Genomic DNA, 16,465 nt, shown 5'->3' with positions numbered 1-16,465 from the left:
TAAATGGGCTTTAATTAAAGTATTTCAACGGTATTATTATAAAATTACTGTTATCCTGATTTTATTTCATAAATTTTCTTCCAATTTAAACAGGTCCTTGTTGTAAAAACACAAAGATCAATTTCTATGAAGATGATATTCTCTATCTTTTAATTATCCTAGGATTAAGAAAAGGAAATGATTATTGATTTTATTACAGGATTCATTATATAAAAAACAAGGATGACAACATCCATAAAAGCGAAGCACTGAAGCGGTAGGACAACCGAACATTAACACTTGTATGGTACCTGAACTGAATAATCAGAATTTAAAAGTATTAGAGTCGAAGCAAAATTGTAAGTAAATTTGTTGAAAAAACTGCTTGAAGCAGGATAATGTCATTTTGCCACAAGTTCATCTGATGTTTTTTGACGGATGTTGTTTTTTAAATTAAATAGTACTTATCCCTTTCCCTGGTTGTACTGGCGCATTTTGAGTTAAAGTTTATGTTTATTTCCAATATTATTGTTGACCAGTTCTATTCCTACCAGGGATCAGGGATAGGTACTCTGAAAATTATAATAGTAATTTAAGGCAAGGCATGGAATTTTATCTACACAAAAATCTAAATCTAATTGAGTTATCTTTATGGAAACTAGTGGCGTGCACAGCGATTCACATAGGGGGTTATATATGGGTTGAATCCCCCCAATCTTCACACCACTGCACTGATTAAAACAAATGTATATTATCAATTATGGCTATTAAAAAAAAATTTGCTTTGGTTTAAATTTCTATCCCTTAATAAATGTTTTATTCAATTTGTTTTATATAATTCAACTTACTCCTTGTACAAAGTCCATAATATCCAGACTGACTCCCCTGCACCCAGGCTGTAAGGGATAGTGGGAATAGGCTGTCTAAGTTGAAATAATTTTAAAATTTTTTTTGGTGATATTCCAGTGTTTAGATAATGACCTTTTTGTTAATAGAAATATATAGGTTGATAACAATTAACAAAATATTTGCTTTGTTTACTTATTGTTCTTACAAAGAATTAAGAACAAAACATATAATATCTAGAAATTTACAGATCTCTTTATTTTTGTTTGCACCAAAAGATGTTGTAAAAAGTATTTCTCTAATCAAATGCTTCTCTAAATTCAAAACAACATTATTTTTTCAACTCTCTAGAATTAAATTTTTTCGAGGTAGAAGAAGGGGTTTATTTTGAAAGGGCGAAGGGAAACCTACACTTGCCCACGTACGTAGGCACACCCAGTGAAACCCACACACTCACACCCGACCATGTTTAGACGGAATAATGAAATAACAAGGTCCTAAAATCTATGTTCTAATCGGAAAGACGTCTTAAAGTTCCTTCGCGTTAGAGTCGTAAATTCATTACTTTACTTATTCTTTAATAACTTTGATTGCGGGCTAGGTCAGAGTAGACGAAAATACTAATGTTGAATAAATAATTTTATATGAGGGATTATGCCTATGGAGGATTTGTACAAACAGAACATGGACATTTATTCATAAATAATAAAACTGAAATATATATTGTTTAGGAAAGACTATAAGTCAAAATAAATATCTTATCAGAATAGCGTCGTATGTTAATATAGGCAACTGAAAAATTGCTACATATTGTAGAAATATTGATGCATTTTTAAATCAAAATAAAACTCTGAAAAATTAATATTTCAAGTAACTGCATAATAACATCTAAAACTATGGTAAAAATGGGCCATTAAAAATGCCAACACAATGATTTTATTTCTACATGATTTATTTTTATGAACGTCTGACCAGGGACCCTATTGTATGTAGCATGTACGTAATAACATTGATTATCTCATACACAGGGAAACAAATCGGGGCATAGGGAAAGTTATTTGAAAGTGAAACATTAGAATCAACACGTCATCCAAGATTGTGTCATCCAAGATTGTCCATTCTATTAAATATGTATACCAAAACTTACTGTTGACTACTAAGAACTAGAGTTTGTTTTTATTAGTTCATTCAATTTTGTGGATTGACACCACGCCCCCCCCCCCCCCTCCTTCCACATTCTTCGTAGTTTTTGTTTTTTTTACTTTGGGTCAGGTTAGGTTAATTTTATTTGCACAAGGAATTTCCGCAGGGGTTGAGCAAAAACAAAAACTTCCCTGAGAAAATGAGTTTCTGTGAATACTTGACCCTACCTGTAAAGAACTGCATTATGGTTTATTATTATTTATTATTTTCTTTATACAACCTATTCATATTTTATATACAAAATTACGCACAATAAGTAATAATGGTTAATAACAAGGGTTGGGATATTCAAAGGTAAGTCAAACATACTTTTAGACTTTTGTGGCATTTCCTTTTTATCAATTCAATGAATTATTCAATTATTGATTTACAAGTTTTCTTGACAAATTTCTTTTTGAGCAGTTACAAAATTGCTTTATTAATATGAGGGTGGGATAGGACATTGTACTGTAAATTATGTAGGTACCCAAAGTTTTATAAACACATACCCTCATTAAATCTATATTGGTTGGTTCAAACTTTCAACCAATAATCTTGATCTACAGAAGGAGTAATTTTGATTATTATCATATGGGATATACAAGAAGGTATTATCTCTTAATATTTGAGCTAGATATACCTATTTATTGAATGCCTTTAAAAAGTTTAAAAGATTTTTGATTTTTAAATCATAAAAAATGCATTTTTCCGCCTTTCAAAAAAATATTTCTTTCTTTTTTATATATATTGCAAAATACAGTTTATACTATATTTTATACAAAGCTACTATGTGGAAGAATTGTAAAAGACGTACAGCCATTGAGGCCATATAAAATATAAGCTTCGCTGAGATTCTCATTAAAATCGATCAAAGTCTACAAATTAGATAAGCTTCATTTAAGTGCTAGGATGAGTTTTCCCGCCTAAGAGAGCCCCTAGATGCTAAGTAGTACTAACCTTCTTTACATAATATATTGTAGCTGCCCCTGTTCTTCAATAATATATTGTAGCTGCCCCTGTTCTTCAATAATATATTCTAGCTGCCCCTGTTCTTCAGTAATATATTCTAGCTGCCCCTGTTCTTCAATAATATATTCTAGCTGCCCCTGTTCTTCAATAATATATTCTAGCTGCCCCTGTTCTTCAATAATATATTGTAGCTGCCCCTGTTCTTCAATAATTTTTTAGGGGTTGAAGCAATGTTTTGAAGAAATCGTTCTTGTAACTACTAACTAAATAATTGCAGTGCAAAAATATTTTTTTCTTTGATTTGCAGATTAATTTTCTCATCACATTTTTGTCCACTCCATGTTGGTAACTAAGGCTGCTTAATGTTATCATATCATAGATTTAGGCCAGCCCAGACTTGAAATTCACTGTGATGCAATTATACACAGTAACCCTAGGAGCCAGTTTTATAGTTTTATTGAGGTAAATTGACAGGGTAATATGATCGGGAAGACAGTTTATATTAGACTTTGGTCTTCTTCTAGGATTTCAAGAGATAAGACAAGTAAATTTTTGTACACCCCTAATGATGATATACAAATTGTAAATTCAAGTTTGGGCACTGAAGGTTTAAACCAACCAATCAAGAGTTAAAAGTAGCCATACCCTGTTTTAAAGGGTTAAATCCCCTCCCTTATATGATTCCAAGTTTAATACTAGGTAACTAAAAAAATGTATCAGATTCTAATCATTTTGTATAATTTTTTTTTCTTCATTTTCTGTATATTTTCCGGCAAACAACAATTTTACCTGAAATGTACATATAACTTTGGGTAAAAGACGTAAGTGGTGCCAGGAATTGCGTTGTTGGACGATGCAAGGGGAAATCCCCCTTCACAATTGTTTTTGGTTGGTTGCTAGGCAGTTATTATTTTTCTTGTTTTTTTTCCATAGGACTTTTTAAAAAGGAAATAGTACATTTAACTTAACATTGAATAGTGAAACATGGATAATATAACAGAGTTGTAGCTTTGATTTTATGCGAAATGACAAATCATAGGTTTCCTATGTTGTTGGCCTGAGAGAACTTCAGTCTAGGTCAATATAACAGGCGGATTGTTAGATTAGGAACAGATTGAAATATCCAGCTGAATGACACGGCGTAAAGATGACTTATTCCAAGACATACCCTTTTTAGGACCTTTGTTCTATACCTTTTAGCATGATTTGGTTCTTTCATGTTTTATCTTTGTCCTTTGAAAACATATTATATTAGTAAATCTGCTATGACAGTCAAATGATTGAATTGATTTCAGTTAAGTAGAGTGACTTAACTTGTATTATCTTTTAGTATTCATAAAAATAAAGTCTTCTGAGATAAATTAAATTTTTTTTTCAATAAAGATCTTCTTTTTCTTTCTGTATTTACTATTTAATTCTTTTGTAATATTGACATAGAAATAAGATAAAATGTCTAGATATGAAAACTAATCAATTTAAAGATTCCTATAGACATTCAATCACAAGGTTATATATTTTCTTATCAATAAACAAAAATATTATAGTTTATCTTTTAATATAGTAGTTTTTTTTTGAATTATGAAATTACAACACTATAATTTAGATTTGTCTTACTCTATTTTATAGAAATTAATTCATTACCCTAACTGTATGACGGTGTCCTTAAAGTTTATTGATTGACCTTTCATAAAGAGCATACATATTACCTACATATATTCTTACAAGAGAGAATACATAGATTAATTAATTATAGAATAAATAACAGGTTGTTTCTTCAGTTTGATAAGGTCATTTCTTTTATCAAAGCTCAGCTTAAAGTTTGCTTTAAAGAACCTAACAGGTTCGAATGCTAGTCAAAAACGTATCTATAGATATTTTTACTATACATGTTGGTTATAACGTAGGAAAATTCAAAAAGAGAAAAGCAGGTAACTGTTCTATTACTTTTATTCAATGATTGCATGATAGGTTCGCTTTTCAAGTTTTCATGTTTTAGCTAACTAGGCCTTACCTTACTTCACAACTTGGATTCTTCATTATAAATTTTTAGACGGGCTAGCTGCTGCTTTTTAGCGGCTAAATGGCAGCTAAGGGTAGAAAAATGTTTTTTTCTGGGACAGATGAAAACTTCTTCCTTAATGTTTTGGTTATATGTTTTATTTTTGAGCATTTGTGGCTGGTTAACCTTTTCCTCTTCAGGATCTTTTTTTATTTTAAAATTTAAAATTTTAAAAACCTGGCTTGGCACAACCTACATATTATAATTAATGTAAAAAAGTATATTTTCAAATTATTAATGTAAAAAAGTATATTTTCAAATTAGAAAATTAAAAAAATCATTACATAAGTATTTTAATATGTATTAAAAACGTGATTTAAAATGTTCTCTCTGTTTTAATATCTTTTCAATATTAATAAGTATTTACGGGGGATAACATGATATTTAAATTGTCTTAGATAGTTTTTATAGATTTTTAAATTTTTAAATTTTTTTTTGTAAAGTTTAACAGATCAATATTTAAATTGTAACAAGGTGTATGGACAGAGGGTGAGGGGTGTAAATTAAGTGGGTGGAAAACAAGGGCAAGGTAAGCTTCCTTAAATTATTTTCTAAGGGGGATGTTGTTTACAACCCCTAAACATTACCCCAAACATCCTTCTAGAAGTTAATTGCATTAAAAATATAAATAAAAAAGATTTTGTTTTATCTCTTAATTATTTTTAGAGAAAAAAACAAGCCTGACTACAAATCCCCACATCCCTGCCGTTATTTAAAGCCTTACAACTCCTTATGCTTTTAAACACGTGACTTTATAATAACCAGGAATAACCACACTTTAGACTAAAGTAATAATTATTAAATTGATTCAATATTCTTCAAATTATAAAGGTAAAGATGCTGGTGTTGTGTTATAGCCTTTAAAAATGATCACAAGTGGCTATGTTTAAAAAAAGTACCATGTTTCTCATCTGTTTGGTAAATTAACAAATCAAGACATACTAAACCTAAAGTTTCAGGAATTCTCAATAAATTGGTAATTTCTATCGATAAATAAGAAAATTATAACCATTTTGCAACTTACCTCTACGACCTTTTTTAAAAGGCCAAAATTAAAAAGTAGCTGCGCTACAATGATGGAAAGTTGTACTCATGTATTTTGTAATCTACATGTACTACACTTGTTTTCCAGAAAACAGTTTCTTTAGCTTGGAACTTTTGTCACTTTAATTAAATCTTGATTGCGTAGTACAAACTAACAGAGGTCACCTTTTCCACCAATAATTTTAATCTTTTTAATGTTATTAGACATTCCCCTGAAATCCCTGAGAGATATAGACAAAGAAAATAGAGTAGACTTACTTAGTCTGCTAGAAAGTTTACTATACTTTTTGGCGTTTTCCCTCATTTAGCAATTAGACCATATTTTTACATTCATTTTAGGTAAGGTTAGTTACAGTAATAATCCTAAGGAGTCCATTTATTATAGTAACCCACAGGTATAGGGCCCTAAGGTGCATGTATAGAACCCTGCAGGGCTAGAAACACGTTGTATCAAACATTAAAAAATAGAAGGGGGGGGAATTTGTTGTCCATTTACAAGTATGGGTAAAAACACTTACTTTTGTTCTTATATAGGCATACGAGTTGAATTTCAAAGTTTTAACTTTTAAAGTGTAGTAACTATCAAGACTTTTTGGTATTTATTGTACATTTTAATTTTGTCCAGAGATATGGCAAAAAATAAAAAAAAATTAGTTAAAAAAATAAAGCACTTTTTCTTTGCTATTAAAAATATGAAAATTTTATTGTTTATTATAATTATGAGAAATACTTTCAATGTCGACACTATGACATTTACAACACGTGGTTATAGCTAATATTTACCAAACATTTTGTATATTTTTTAGGTTATGTTAGGTTTGGTATTCACCAAAACCTATAGATACCATATATCGTAATTCCTTATGATGGTAACATAATCAAAGTCTTTTTATCGATAATAAAATAGCAATACAAAAGATTGACAACGATCATAACATTTATAACAAACCAGTTCTCGTCTGGTAAGTGATGCTAACAAATACTGCAAAACTGCATATGAATAATTGAATATATTTTTCTTAGGTGACCTTTAACAAGAGAAAGTTTGGAGTGATGAAGAAGGCATATGAACTATCTGTACTCTGCGACTGTGAGATAGCCCTCATCATTTTCTCCAGCAGTAATAAGCTATACCAGTATGCTAGCACTGATATGGATAAGGTAGGATAGTCATTTCAATTTAACAAGGACAAGTATATTCATAAGCAATGTAGTAATATATAGATTCTACTTTTTCTCGAGTAGAAACAAGCTATACTAATTTAATATCTAATAAGAATTATTATGAAAATCCTATCTGCTCCTTCTTACAAGAAATTTAATTTTCAAAATTTTAAATGCAATGTTATCTCCACGAGAACTACTTCATAAAATTCTCCTTATAACCACTTTGCTAATGTCTTAAAAACGGGTTCTAGAAATCCTAACTAGAGTTTTATTATAAATTTCTGATTTCAGTTACTCCAAAAGAATAACTTTATTGATATCTTAAGAAGCTGCACATATGAAATCCTATAGAATTTCCTAGCATAGCCTAGGATTTCTTAGCCCTTCACAGATATGAAGAAATATGTAAGGCCCAATATCATTTACTTATCTTTTATATTCAGGATAATAATAAAATGTAGTATTGCTATGCTAAAAGAAGAACTAATGTCATTTATCTATATTATTCTTTTTTTCGGGGATAAAAAAAGTTACTTGGTGAAACTGCATTATGTTATATGAATAATTTATTCACATTAGGCTGCTAAGGTCACGGACACACAGGTTTAGGATGGATGGACAAATATTCTCTAAAATCAAGGATAAAAAAATCAGGATATCTATTTCGATTAGCTTATTGCATGGTGACTAATTGCCTAGAGAATCATTATTTTATTTGAATTGAGACAACTGCATCATGTAAAAAAAAATTTGAAAATCAACATGTTCAAAAAAACATACGGACTTTTCAGTAAAAGCGGTATATATAATTGTTTATGTTAAACGTAATATTATAAACCGAGCGAGATATAGGAAGATTAATATATTTATCATTCATTGACCTATCCTTATAAATATTTTTTAATTTTAATTAATTTTTGTTTATTTAGGTGTTATTGAAGTATACAGAGTATAACGAGCCACATGAATCTCTTACAAATAAAAATATTATTGATGTGAGTATTCATTTTTTAATAATCTAATTATCAGTATTGCAACCACTTTTAACCAGGGTCTGGTCGTTTGACCGTCTAAAGTTATCTTCAAGAGAAAATGGACAATAAATTGAAGGTCAACCCAAATTATGATCAACAAAATTACCGTTCTGCTTATATTAATTGTTAGTGAATAAGTTTAAGTTTTGGCACTTATAGTTTATACAACTTTATCAAGATTTAATTATATTCCGCAAAGTTTTTATGCCAACGCGCGCATGAGTTAACGTGTTTGGGCACCAGTATAATTAAGGTCTAATGCATCCTCCCTCATTATTGATATTCCTTATCATTATTGTGATTTGTGATATTATTCTTAATCAAATTAGATGTTTATCGAACATTAATAATTCAAGCTTGTTCTATACAATTAAATCTGAAGTAAACATTTTAAACCGGGTAATAAAAATTTAAAACTCCAATAATAATAAGCTAATACGATACATAATTTTAAACTTTGGACAATAAATGGGAATAGTCCCTTTCGTAACATCGCCCCATAAGGGGCGATTTGTCGTATTTCTAAAATGGCTTTATATAGGTTATTTTAGGTTAAATTTGGTTAGGTGATTGCCCCACAGGGTTAGGTAATTGGCCCCTCAGGGTTAGAGCCCCCCGCAGGGGCTAGAAATAGGAGAAAAGCTACTGTGAAAAGTACAAAGAATCGCCCCATAAGGTGCGATGTTACGAAAGGGACTATACCCCAATAAACTATAAAGTTATCAAAATAAACACGTTCTCGTATTCTTTTGCTTACTTTTAAATATCATGATTGGTTGGTACAAATTTGCAGTGTCCATATTTCTATATTAAAAATAGAAAGAAACAATTCTTTCTAGATGTTTCATTTGGTAAAGTTCATTAGCTATGATTCATATAATCCGATTCCATGTTTTAAGGTAGCTGGACAAATTGTCTCTAAAATCAGCCATGTGACGTCATAAAAATGAGGGAGTTGAGAGGAGAAATGGGATAGAAAACCCCTAAAATAGAGATGGATAATCCCTCATTATTATGACGTCACAAGGCTGATTTTTTTAGACACTTTGTAAAGCTACGTTTTAAGCGTAGATGTATATATTTCAAAGCGCGACGCGTCAGAAATCTAAAATTTTTATGTTGATTTGCTTCAACTAATTTTGTGACGTGCTTAGGAATGAGATTTTAGCAGATATCATTTTACAAACTAAATACATGAACATAGACGTGTTTTATCACAATTTATAATACGCGTGTTCCATTTGGTTAGCCTTGTATATAAATTACTAGTTGCTTTTCCCCCAGCCTCTAGGAGATGAAAGGTAAGGGAAAAATCCTATACCCCCCTTCACCCAAAGACATTTAAAGATCTTCCCTGAAAAGAATAATCAATTCAGAGTATAATTTTCCGATTTATTTTATCTTCAGACAAAAAAAAACTTGGTACTTAATATTATAGGATTAAGGTTTTTTATTTGTCCGTTAAGATCTTACTAAACATTGAACTGATTGAGTTCTCTATTTTACGAAAGCTTCATTTAGGTCCTGGGAGGATATTATGATATTCTAATGGTACAATCAGTAGTCTATGATATAAATAATTTTAAAAAATTAAAATGATCTTATGGGTGGACTGAGTTGGGCTTTCCAAGAAAGATTATTTAGGCATATAAATTGCACCTTACTATAATTGTAGATGGAATTAGTACCAATTTTATTTAAATTAAAGTTAATTACAGTAAACTTTAAAAAAATATTTTTTTCTCTTTTTGCTGAGAAAACTATTCTCTATTGCTGGGCAAATAACATTTATATATACACTTAATTTTATTTTTAATTTACGACTCAAATTTAACATCCTCTTTAATAAAGACGTAAATAGCATATATATGGTTTATAAAAAAAACATATGATAGGAAATGAAATATATTTTTGTAAAAATAAATCTTTAAACTAAGAATATATTAATATATATACCTAATGCCTAATATATAAATAAAGACCGGTGGTCTGTGTATCTGATTGTTTATTTTTACTGAAAAATCTTCCAGTATTTCAGCTACATTTAAAAGCTTTATGTGGGTCCCGGTAAGGTTTTGGTATATTTATTTAGAAGGTTCCACAATCCTCCCACCAAAACATTATATAAAACTAAGTAGAGGGTTTTCTCGTGTTTTTTCACAGAAAAGCTTTTAATAGGTTCTTTTAGGTTAGGTTAGGTTTAATGATTTCCCCGCAAGTTTGTAGCTCCCACAGGGGCTAGAAATAGGAAGAAACTGTGAAAATACGACGAAACCCGCTACCTCTTTATCTTTCCATGATCCCAAATTCTTGATATTATCAGGCGTTGAGTAAGAAGGACAAGGGCGGGCTTGGGAGCCCTGGCGGCGATGACAGCGACGGAGATGGCGATTACACGCTAACTCCGCGCACAGAGGCCAAGTATAACAAGATTGACGAGGAGTTCCATCTCATGATGCAGAAGAGTCAACTCAACGGAGCTAGGGTAAGTTCGCGGGGATCAAAAGGGATAAGACAATGGACGATAAATTGATGTGCATCCCAAATGATGATACACAAAATTACCTCTTCTTTTGATAACAATAAGAGGTTGAAACGTTTGGACACTCAACTTAATGAATCAACCAATCAAAATTCAATAAAAGTCACCAAAGTTTTTAAGCCAACAAATAAGAAAACGTCATAAATAAACAACCCAATGTCCCATCCCTCCCTGATAAGTTAAATATCGTGCCTGCTTGCTGTCGGCGAGATGTCGAATCCGAGTCTAGACCACGCCGCGTCATTCTAGAGAACTACTGCTGTTATGTCTTGGGCGTGACTGTAATAGTGGAAGTAGGGCAGAATGTCTTTGTTCATAAACATGTGCAGCTTATTGCCAGGCACAGATAGGATTTCAAGGGCGTGCAAACAAAGAGTTGATTATAGTATCGTATCTGATTGAAAGGTAAAGGTTATCAATGATGAAGAAAGACCAGCGATTGAAGCAAAGAAATCTTCTGATTCGAGAACAAAATGTCTGTAGAAGATTACTTTTTTCATCCATTTACATTTTCTTCCTATAAAATGGCATTTACTTTATTTCTAAAAAAGTTTTAGATATATCGTAATAAAGATGATTTTATTATGAGTAGGGATAAAAGTTAAGATAATAGACGATAAATTATTGTATATACCAAAGCACAAGTATTGGTTAAAAACAGAGGCGTGCGATGTGAAGTGTAACCACTCCCCTGGCAAAATTAACGTCCAAGTCCCTACCTCAGATTTGACATGTTTCTACACCCCACTAGTTTTTAATAGTAGCCAAAGTTTTTTAAGTTTATGATATCTTAATTTTCATTATTTTAGGGTGGTTCTGGTTTGAGTCAAAACTTCTGTATGCCCGTCTCTGTTCCTGTAAATTCTCAATCCTATCAAGATTCTTCAATGTTGCAGGTATTGTCCTTTAATCAAGCTAAGGGGCTATCCCAATATGTACATTTAAAAAAAAATATTCCTGTTCCCTACCCTTCCTCTACTTGGCTACTCGGTAGCTAATGTAACCACAACTCAACTTAAAATAAAACACAAACAAACAAAAATCTGATTTCCCCCTGCCCTTATATTTAGTGTATTTCAAAAAAAGTTCGGGATTCTATGCTCGGTATATCACGTTTTAGGGAAACCACCTATGATTTGTTTGTACTATACAACAAAAATCAAACCGCCTAAATCCATTAGAAGTAGAAACTTTAAATTTTTGGTATTCCAACAAATAAAATTCTTCAACTGCAGGGAGGAAGGGGACAGTGGACTTTAAATTATACTGATTACAAAAGTTTTATACACACGATCTTACATTCGTGGGTATAAAAACTTTGATGTATGTGTCCAAACTTTTCCACAGATCATTGAAACTACAGGTGGATATGTTATCAAATTTTTTTGAATATTATTATATAGATATCTTTGATAAAAAGGAAAAGAAAAACAATATCAAATTATGGTTCATATAATTAATTTTTTTAAACAAGACTAAATAAACTTTATCAATTCATCAATACCCTTTTTTAACTCTCTGACGTAAACAAAATTTGCTGGTGGTAATAAAAACTCATTGGCTTCTTTTTTTCAAAAGATGTTTACATTAAAGGTGATATGATATTTTTAGAAAAACCTTTTTAAAAACTTCTTAACAACATTAAAACTGAATGAGCTCTCAGAATCAGAAATGTGTTTAGCCACTTCTGCAATGAAAATTGTGCAGCTAACATTAGAACTATTAGTATATTAACACATCTTGTTTTTAATTAAACAATTAAACCTTATTTCAAACACCCTGTAAACTTTTTCAATAACTTAATACATTTCTTGTTTTTTTTCATATGTGATAACTTGGCTTTAGGATAATTCAACAAATTTGGGGATTTATTTAAACACCATCATCGAAATCCAATATGAAATATAAAATCAATATTCAAAGTGCGCCATATACAGTTGGGGTAATGAAATGATTCTCAATTATTTAATCTAATTATTATAGATTTATCTCAGGGAGTAAGGGAGGGGACAATGGATCGAATATTCAATTTTTAGGAGTCTCAGACTTTGGGGACTGGCTTAAAGGGAATGTGCAAGAATTTAGCAGTTTCTGACTGAGTTTGGGGACTTGCGCATAGAATGCCGCTACTCGTTATGTATGTTTTGAATATTGCAGACGGGGAGAAGGGATAAGGGAAGTGGGGGGAAGGGAAATAAACACTCGTTGTGTTAGTTTGGAATGTAGCAGACGGGGAGAAGGGAGAAGGGAGGTGGGGACAAGGGGCAAGGGAAATAAACAGAATAAAAAGGGGCAATCATATTCTTGCTAGCAGCTGGCCGGGTCCAATAATCTTTTAATATAAAAATCACACCAAAAAACCTCAATATATTTCATCAAAAACAAGTTGTGATTTCACTTTTTATGACGCTATGGAAATCTATTATTCAATTAACAATCCCTTTATAATTTCCTACAAATTTATTGGATTAAACTGGATTTCATGTCCTTTCTTTGATAACTCTTATATTGAATTAATTGCCCATTGTCCCCTCCCTTACTCCCTGGATTTATCTTCCTTATCTTACTATGGAAGTCTGACTGATAAGGTTTATAAGTTGAAAATGTTTTATGGAAACAATTTTGTATATCTTTTACAGTAATATTCAAATGTTTCTTTAATTGTGTGAGGATTAAAGCTTCTCTAACATCCCTATGGCTAATATTGTCGATAATACCTACACTGCTATTGCAAGTAATCGTTATTGTTGAAAATAAAAGGGGTAGTTTTTCGATTGGTTTGTTTTTATTACTTTAGAAAATGGTTTATTGGGTACTGGGTTGCCGAGAAATTTATAGGCTCATTAGGGCTAGGCCCTCCGCAGTGGCTAGGAATAGAAAAATACCTATACAACCCCTTAAATCAAATGTATTCTAAATGGGCTCTTAAGTAAACAAAAGTAAACTGAAATGATATTTATTATACTTCTTTCTCCTACACAAACACTGTCTTTTATTCTTTTTATTAATTTTAACATTTTCATAATTCATATATTGGTTTATACCATCTTTTGTATTTATGTAAATTTTCCAAACAAAATTGTCATTCTTTGTTGTAAATATAGGTATGATAAAATCACTCTATTTTTTTCAAATGCCTAGTTTAGGAAACCGTAACATTTTCCTTAAAAAATCCATGAGATATGAAAACTTCTAGACAAAGCTATTTAAATCAAAGGGTTGGTTGTCTGTAGGACTTTAAGGTACATGATCATAAACTTCTTTGAACAAGACCTTATTAAGGTACACTATGTTATCCAACCCAAATAAAAGAAAGAACTATAACAACTTCTACAGAAATATTAATACAAAATTCTATTAGTCCAAATTTTCACCTTATTTTTTACTTGTCATCTTGAATATTTTAGGAGCGGCAAAATACATTTGTAAATTATCATCCTTGTTTTTCTTTAGTGTTCCCCCCGCCCTGACTCAGCGATGTTAGACGTCAACTCTCAGAACGGTTACCCCGCCTCGCCCCAACCCAAGCCTGGCTACCCGCCATCACCCAACCTGCCCAACTCGCCGAAGCACCGCCCACCCACGCCTCCCTCGCACCACAACAACCACAACCAGGGACAGGAGCACCAGATGAGCCGCAACAACTTGCGGGTGTTGATACCACATCAGAATAGAGGGGACAATGATGGTAGTAATGTAAGTACACTTTTTTTGTTGCACAGCTTTTGACAACTTCCTCCCTAATCGAAATTCTAATTTAAAGCTATTGTAAGCTGGAGTTATTAAAACTAGTGAATATAGATGTTTCACGTCATAAAATAATCGGTATCATAATCTGAATGTTTAATTACTGATCAAAGTTTTTGTGTGTGTATTAAACTTTTATAAGAAAATTTTGAATGAGAATATTAGATTTTTAAAACATAATTTTGGAATATTGACAGATATTCAGTAAAATTAATCATGTTAAAGTTGGTTGTTTTTCGCAGATTTAATTTTTCTAAATCGACTTAATAACATAAAGAAAGAACAACAACTAAAAGTAAGTTCATCGTTTTAATAGTTTTGAAAAGTATTTTGTGAATTGCGTAAATTCAGTCTAATTACGAAGTTAAAGTTTATAAAAAAAAATCAAGTGATGAAAATTATATTTTTTGAAGAAATATTCACATAGTTAGATAGTTTTGAGAATGAATTTGCTTCTTCAATGAGCAATAGTTTATGATTTTATTTAGTGTCGTGCGGCAGGGGGATATATGTTAAAAATTAAAAATACCTCCATACCCTTTTACCACCTAATGGTTTCACAGACCCCTGGGGAAACGCTGTGCACGCCACTAATTTAATTGATAGTAAATATTTGGCCAAATCCTTATGCTAGCATTGGAGTTTGGGTTTCCCAAGTTTTTTTCTTTATATCTAAGTAAGGAAACCCTAATTTCTAGGCCTAGAACATTTCACTCGTGTTTAGAGTTAGATTTGAGGTATAGCCCGTTGCAAAGTGGGATAAATAAGAAAAACAAGATTTCATTATTTACATCCATAATTTTTTTTTGTTAATTATAGCAAATTTAGGATCTGGTGGCATATTTTTCAACTTTTCAGAAACCATGCAGCATTTTTAAACTAATAAGGCCTCTAAAATTCAATTGTCTTACTGTAAATCCTTTTTAACACTTCCGAACATAAATAAAAGTATAACATTCATGAACGTTCCTTGTAGAAATTTGCTGGTCCTAGATACATGTGGCAAACCCCTAACCTACTTTATACAGAACCAATATTCCTGTCAATATCGAGAACTATATATTTTGCGTAGTACTAGTAAAAAATACTACACATGAAAAGGGTAGGGCATTCTGATATATAATAGTAAAACAGGGAAAATCTGGAATTTAAGGGATACGACAATGTACTTTAAATTAAGGACAGTTGTAATTAGGGTAAACAAAATTACCTCCTTTATACATTAAAACTATGCCCGAAAACAATCCACCCCCCCCCCCTTCCTGTGAAAAACAAAAAAGGACAAACTTATATTTTAACCTATAAACAAGCAATCACCTAACCCAATATGACCTAACCTAACCTAAAGTAACTTTTAAAAAGCCATGGGTATAGTCCTTTCCACGACATCCCTCCATAAGGGGCTATTCTTCGTATTTTTCACAGTAGCTTTTCTCCTATTTCTAGCCCCTGCGGGGGGCTCTAACCCTGTGTGGCCAATTACCTAACCTTGTGGGGCAATCACCTAACACAATATAACCTAACCTATAAAGAGCCATTTTAAAAATACGACTAATCGCCCCTTATGGAGGGATGTCGTGGAAAGGACTATACCCAAAGCCATTTTAAAAATACGACGAATCGCCCCTTAAGAAGCGTTGCTACGAAAGGGACTATTCCCTAAATACCGAATATTGTCAAAATTATTTTTGTCGACATTGTGTTTTAAATCTAGTGAAATAATAACATCATGACTATAGTTTTTGTAGTAAAAATATTCACAGCATTAAGTTTCACATCAGTCAAAATTTAGAGGAATACTTAGAAAATGTATCTAAACAAAAAAAATATTAAGTCTTATTTACAATATTTTTTTCTGAATATCTATCCCTTTACATGCAAATTTTTGCACAAATA

The 16,465-nt window shown here is 31.4% G+C and overlaps 1 protein-coding gene across 1 annotated transcript in view; it reads left to right on the top strand.

The window, feature by feature from the left end:
- The window catches only part of Mef2 (myocyte enhancer factor 2), a 33,217-nt gene that overhangs the window by 4,272 nt on the left and 12,480 nt on the right, over positions 1-16,465 (top strand). Inside the window, exons 2-6 of the mRNA XM_080150682.1 lie at positions 7,103-7,240; positions 8,176-8,241; positions 10,604-10,765; positions 11,632-11,718; positions 14,276-14,518. Coding sequence (XP_080006808.1) covers positions 7,103-7,240; positions 8,176-8,241; positions 10,604-10,765; positions 11,632-11,718; positions 14,276-14,518 — 696 coding nt within the window. The remainder of the gene's footprint in view (positions 1-7,102; positions 7,241-8,175; positions 8,242-10,603; positions 10,766-11,631; positions 11,719-14,275; positions 14,519-16,465) is intronic.

Source organism: Acartia tonsa, chromosome 2, assembly GCF_053477335.1.
Source record: "Acartia tonsa isolate MP-2025a chromosome 2, ASM5347733v1, whole genome shotgun sequence".
NCBI classification, from domain to species: Eukaryota; Metazoa; Arthropoda; class Copepoda; order Calanoida; family Acartiidae; genus Acartia; species Acartia tonsa.
This window is presented reverse-complemented; position numbering and strand designations above follow the sequence as displayed.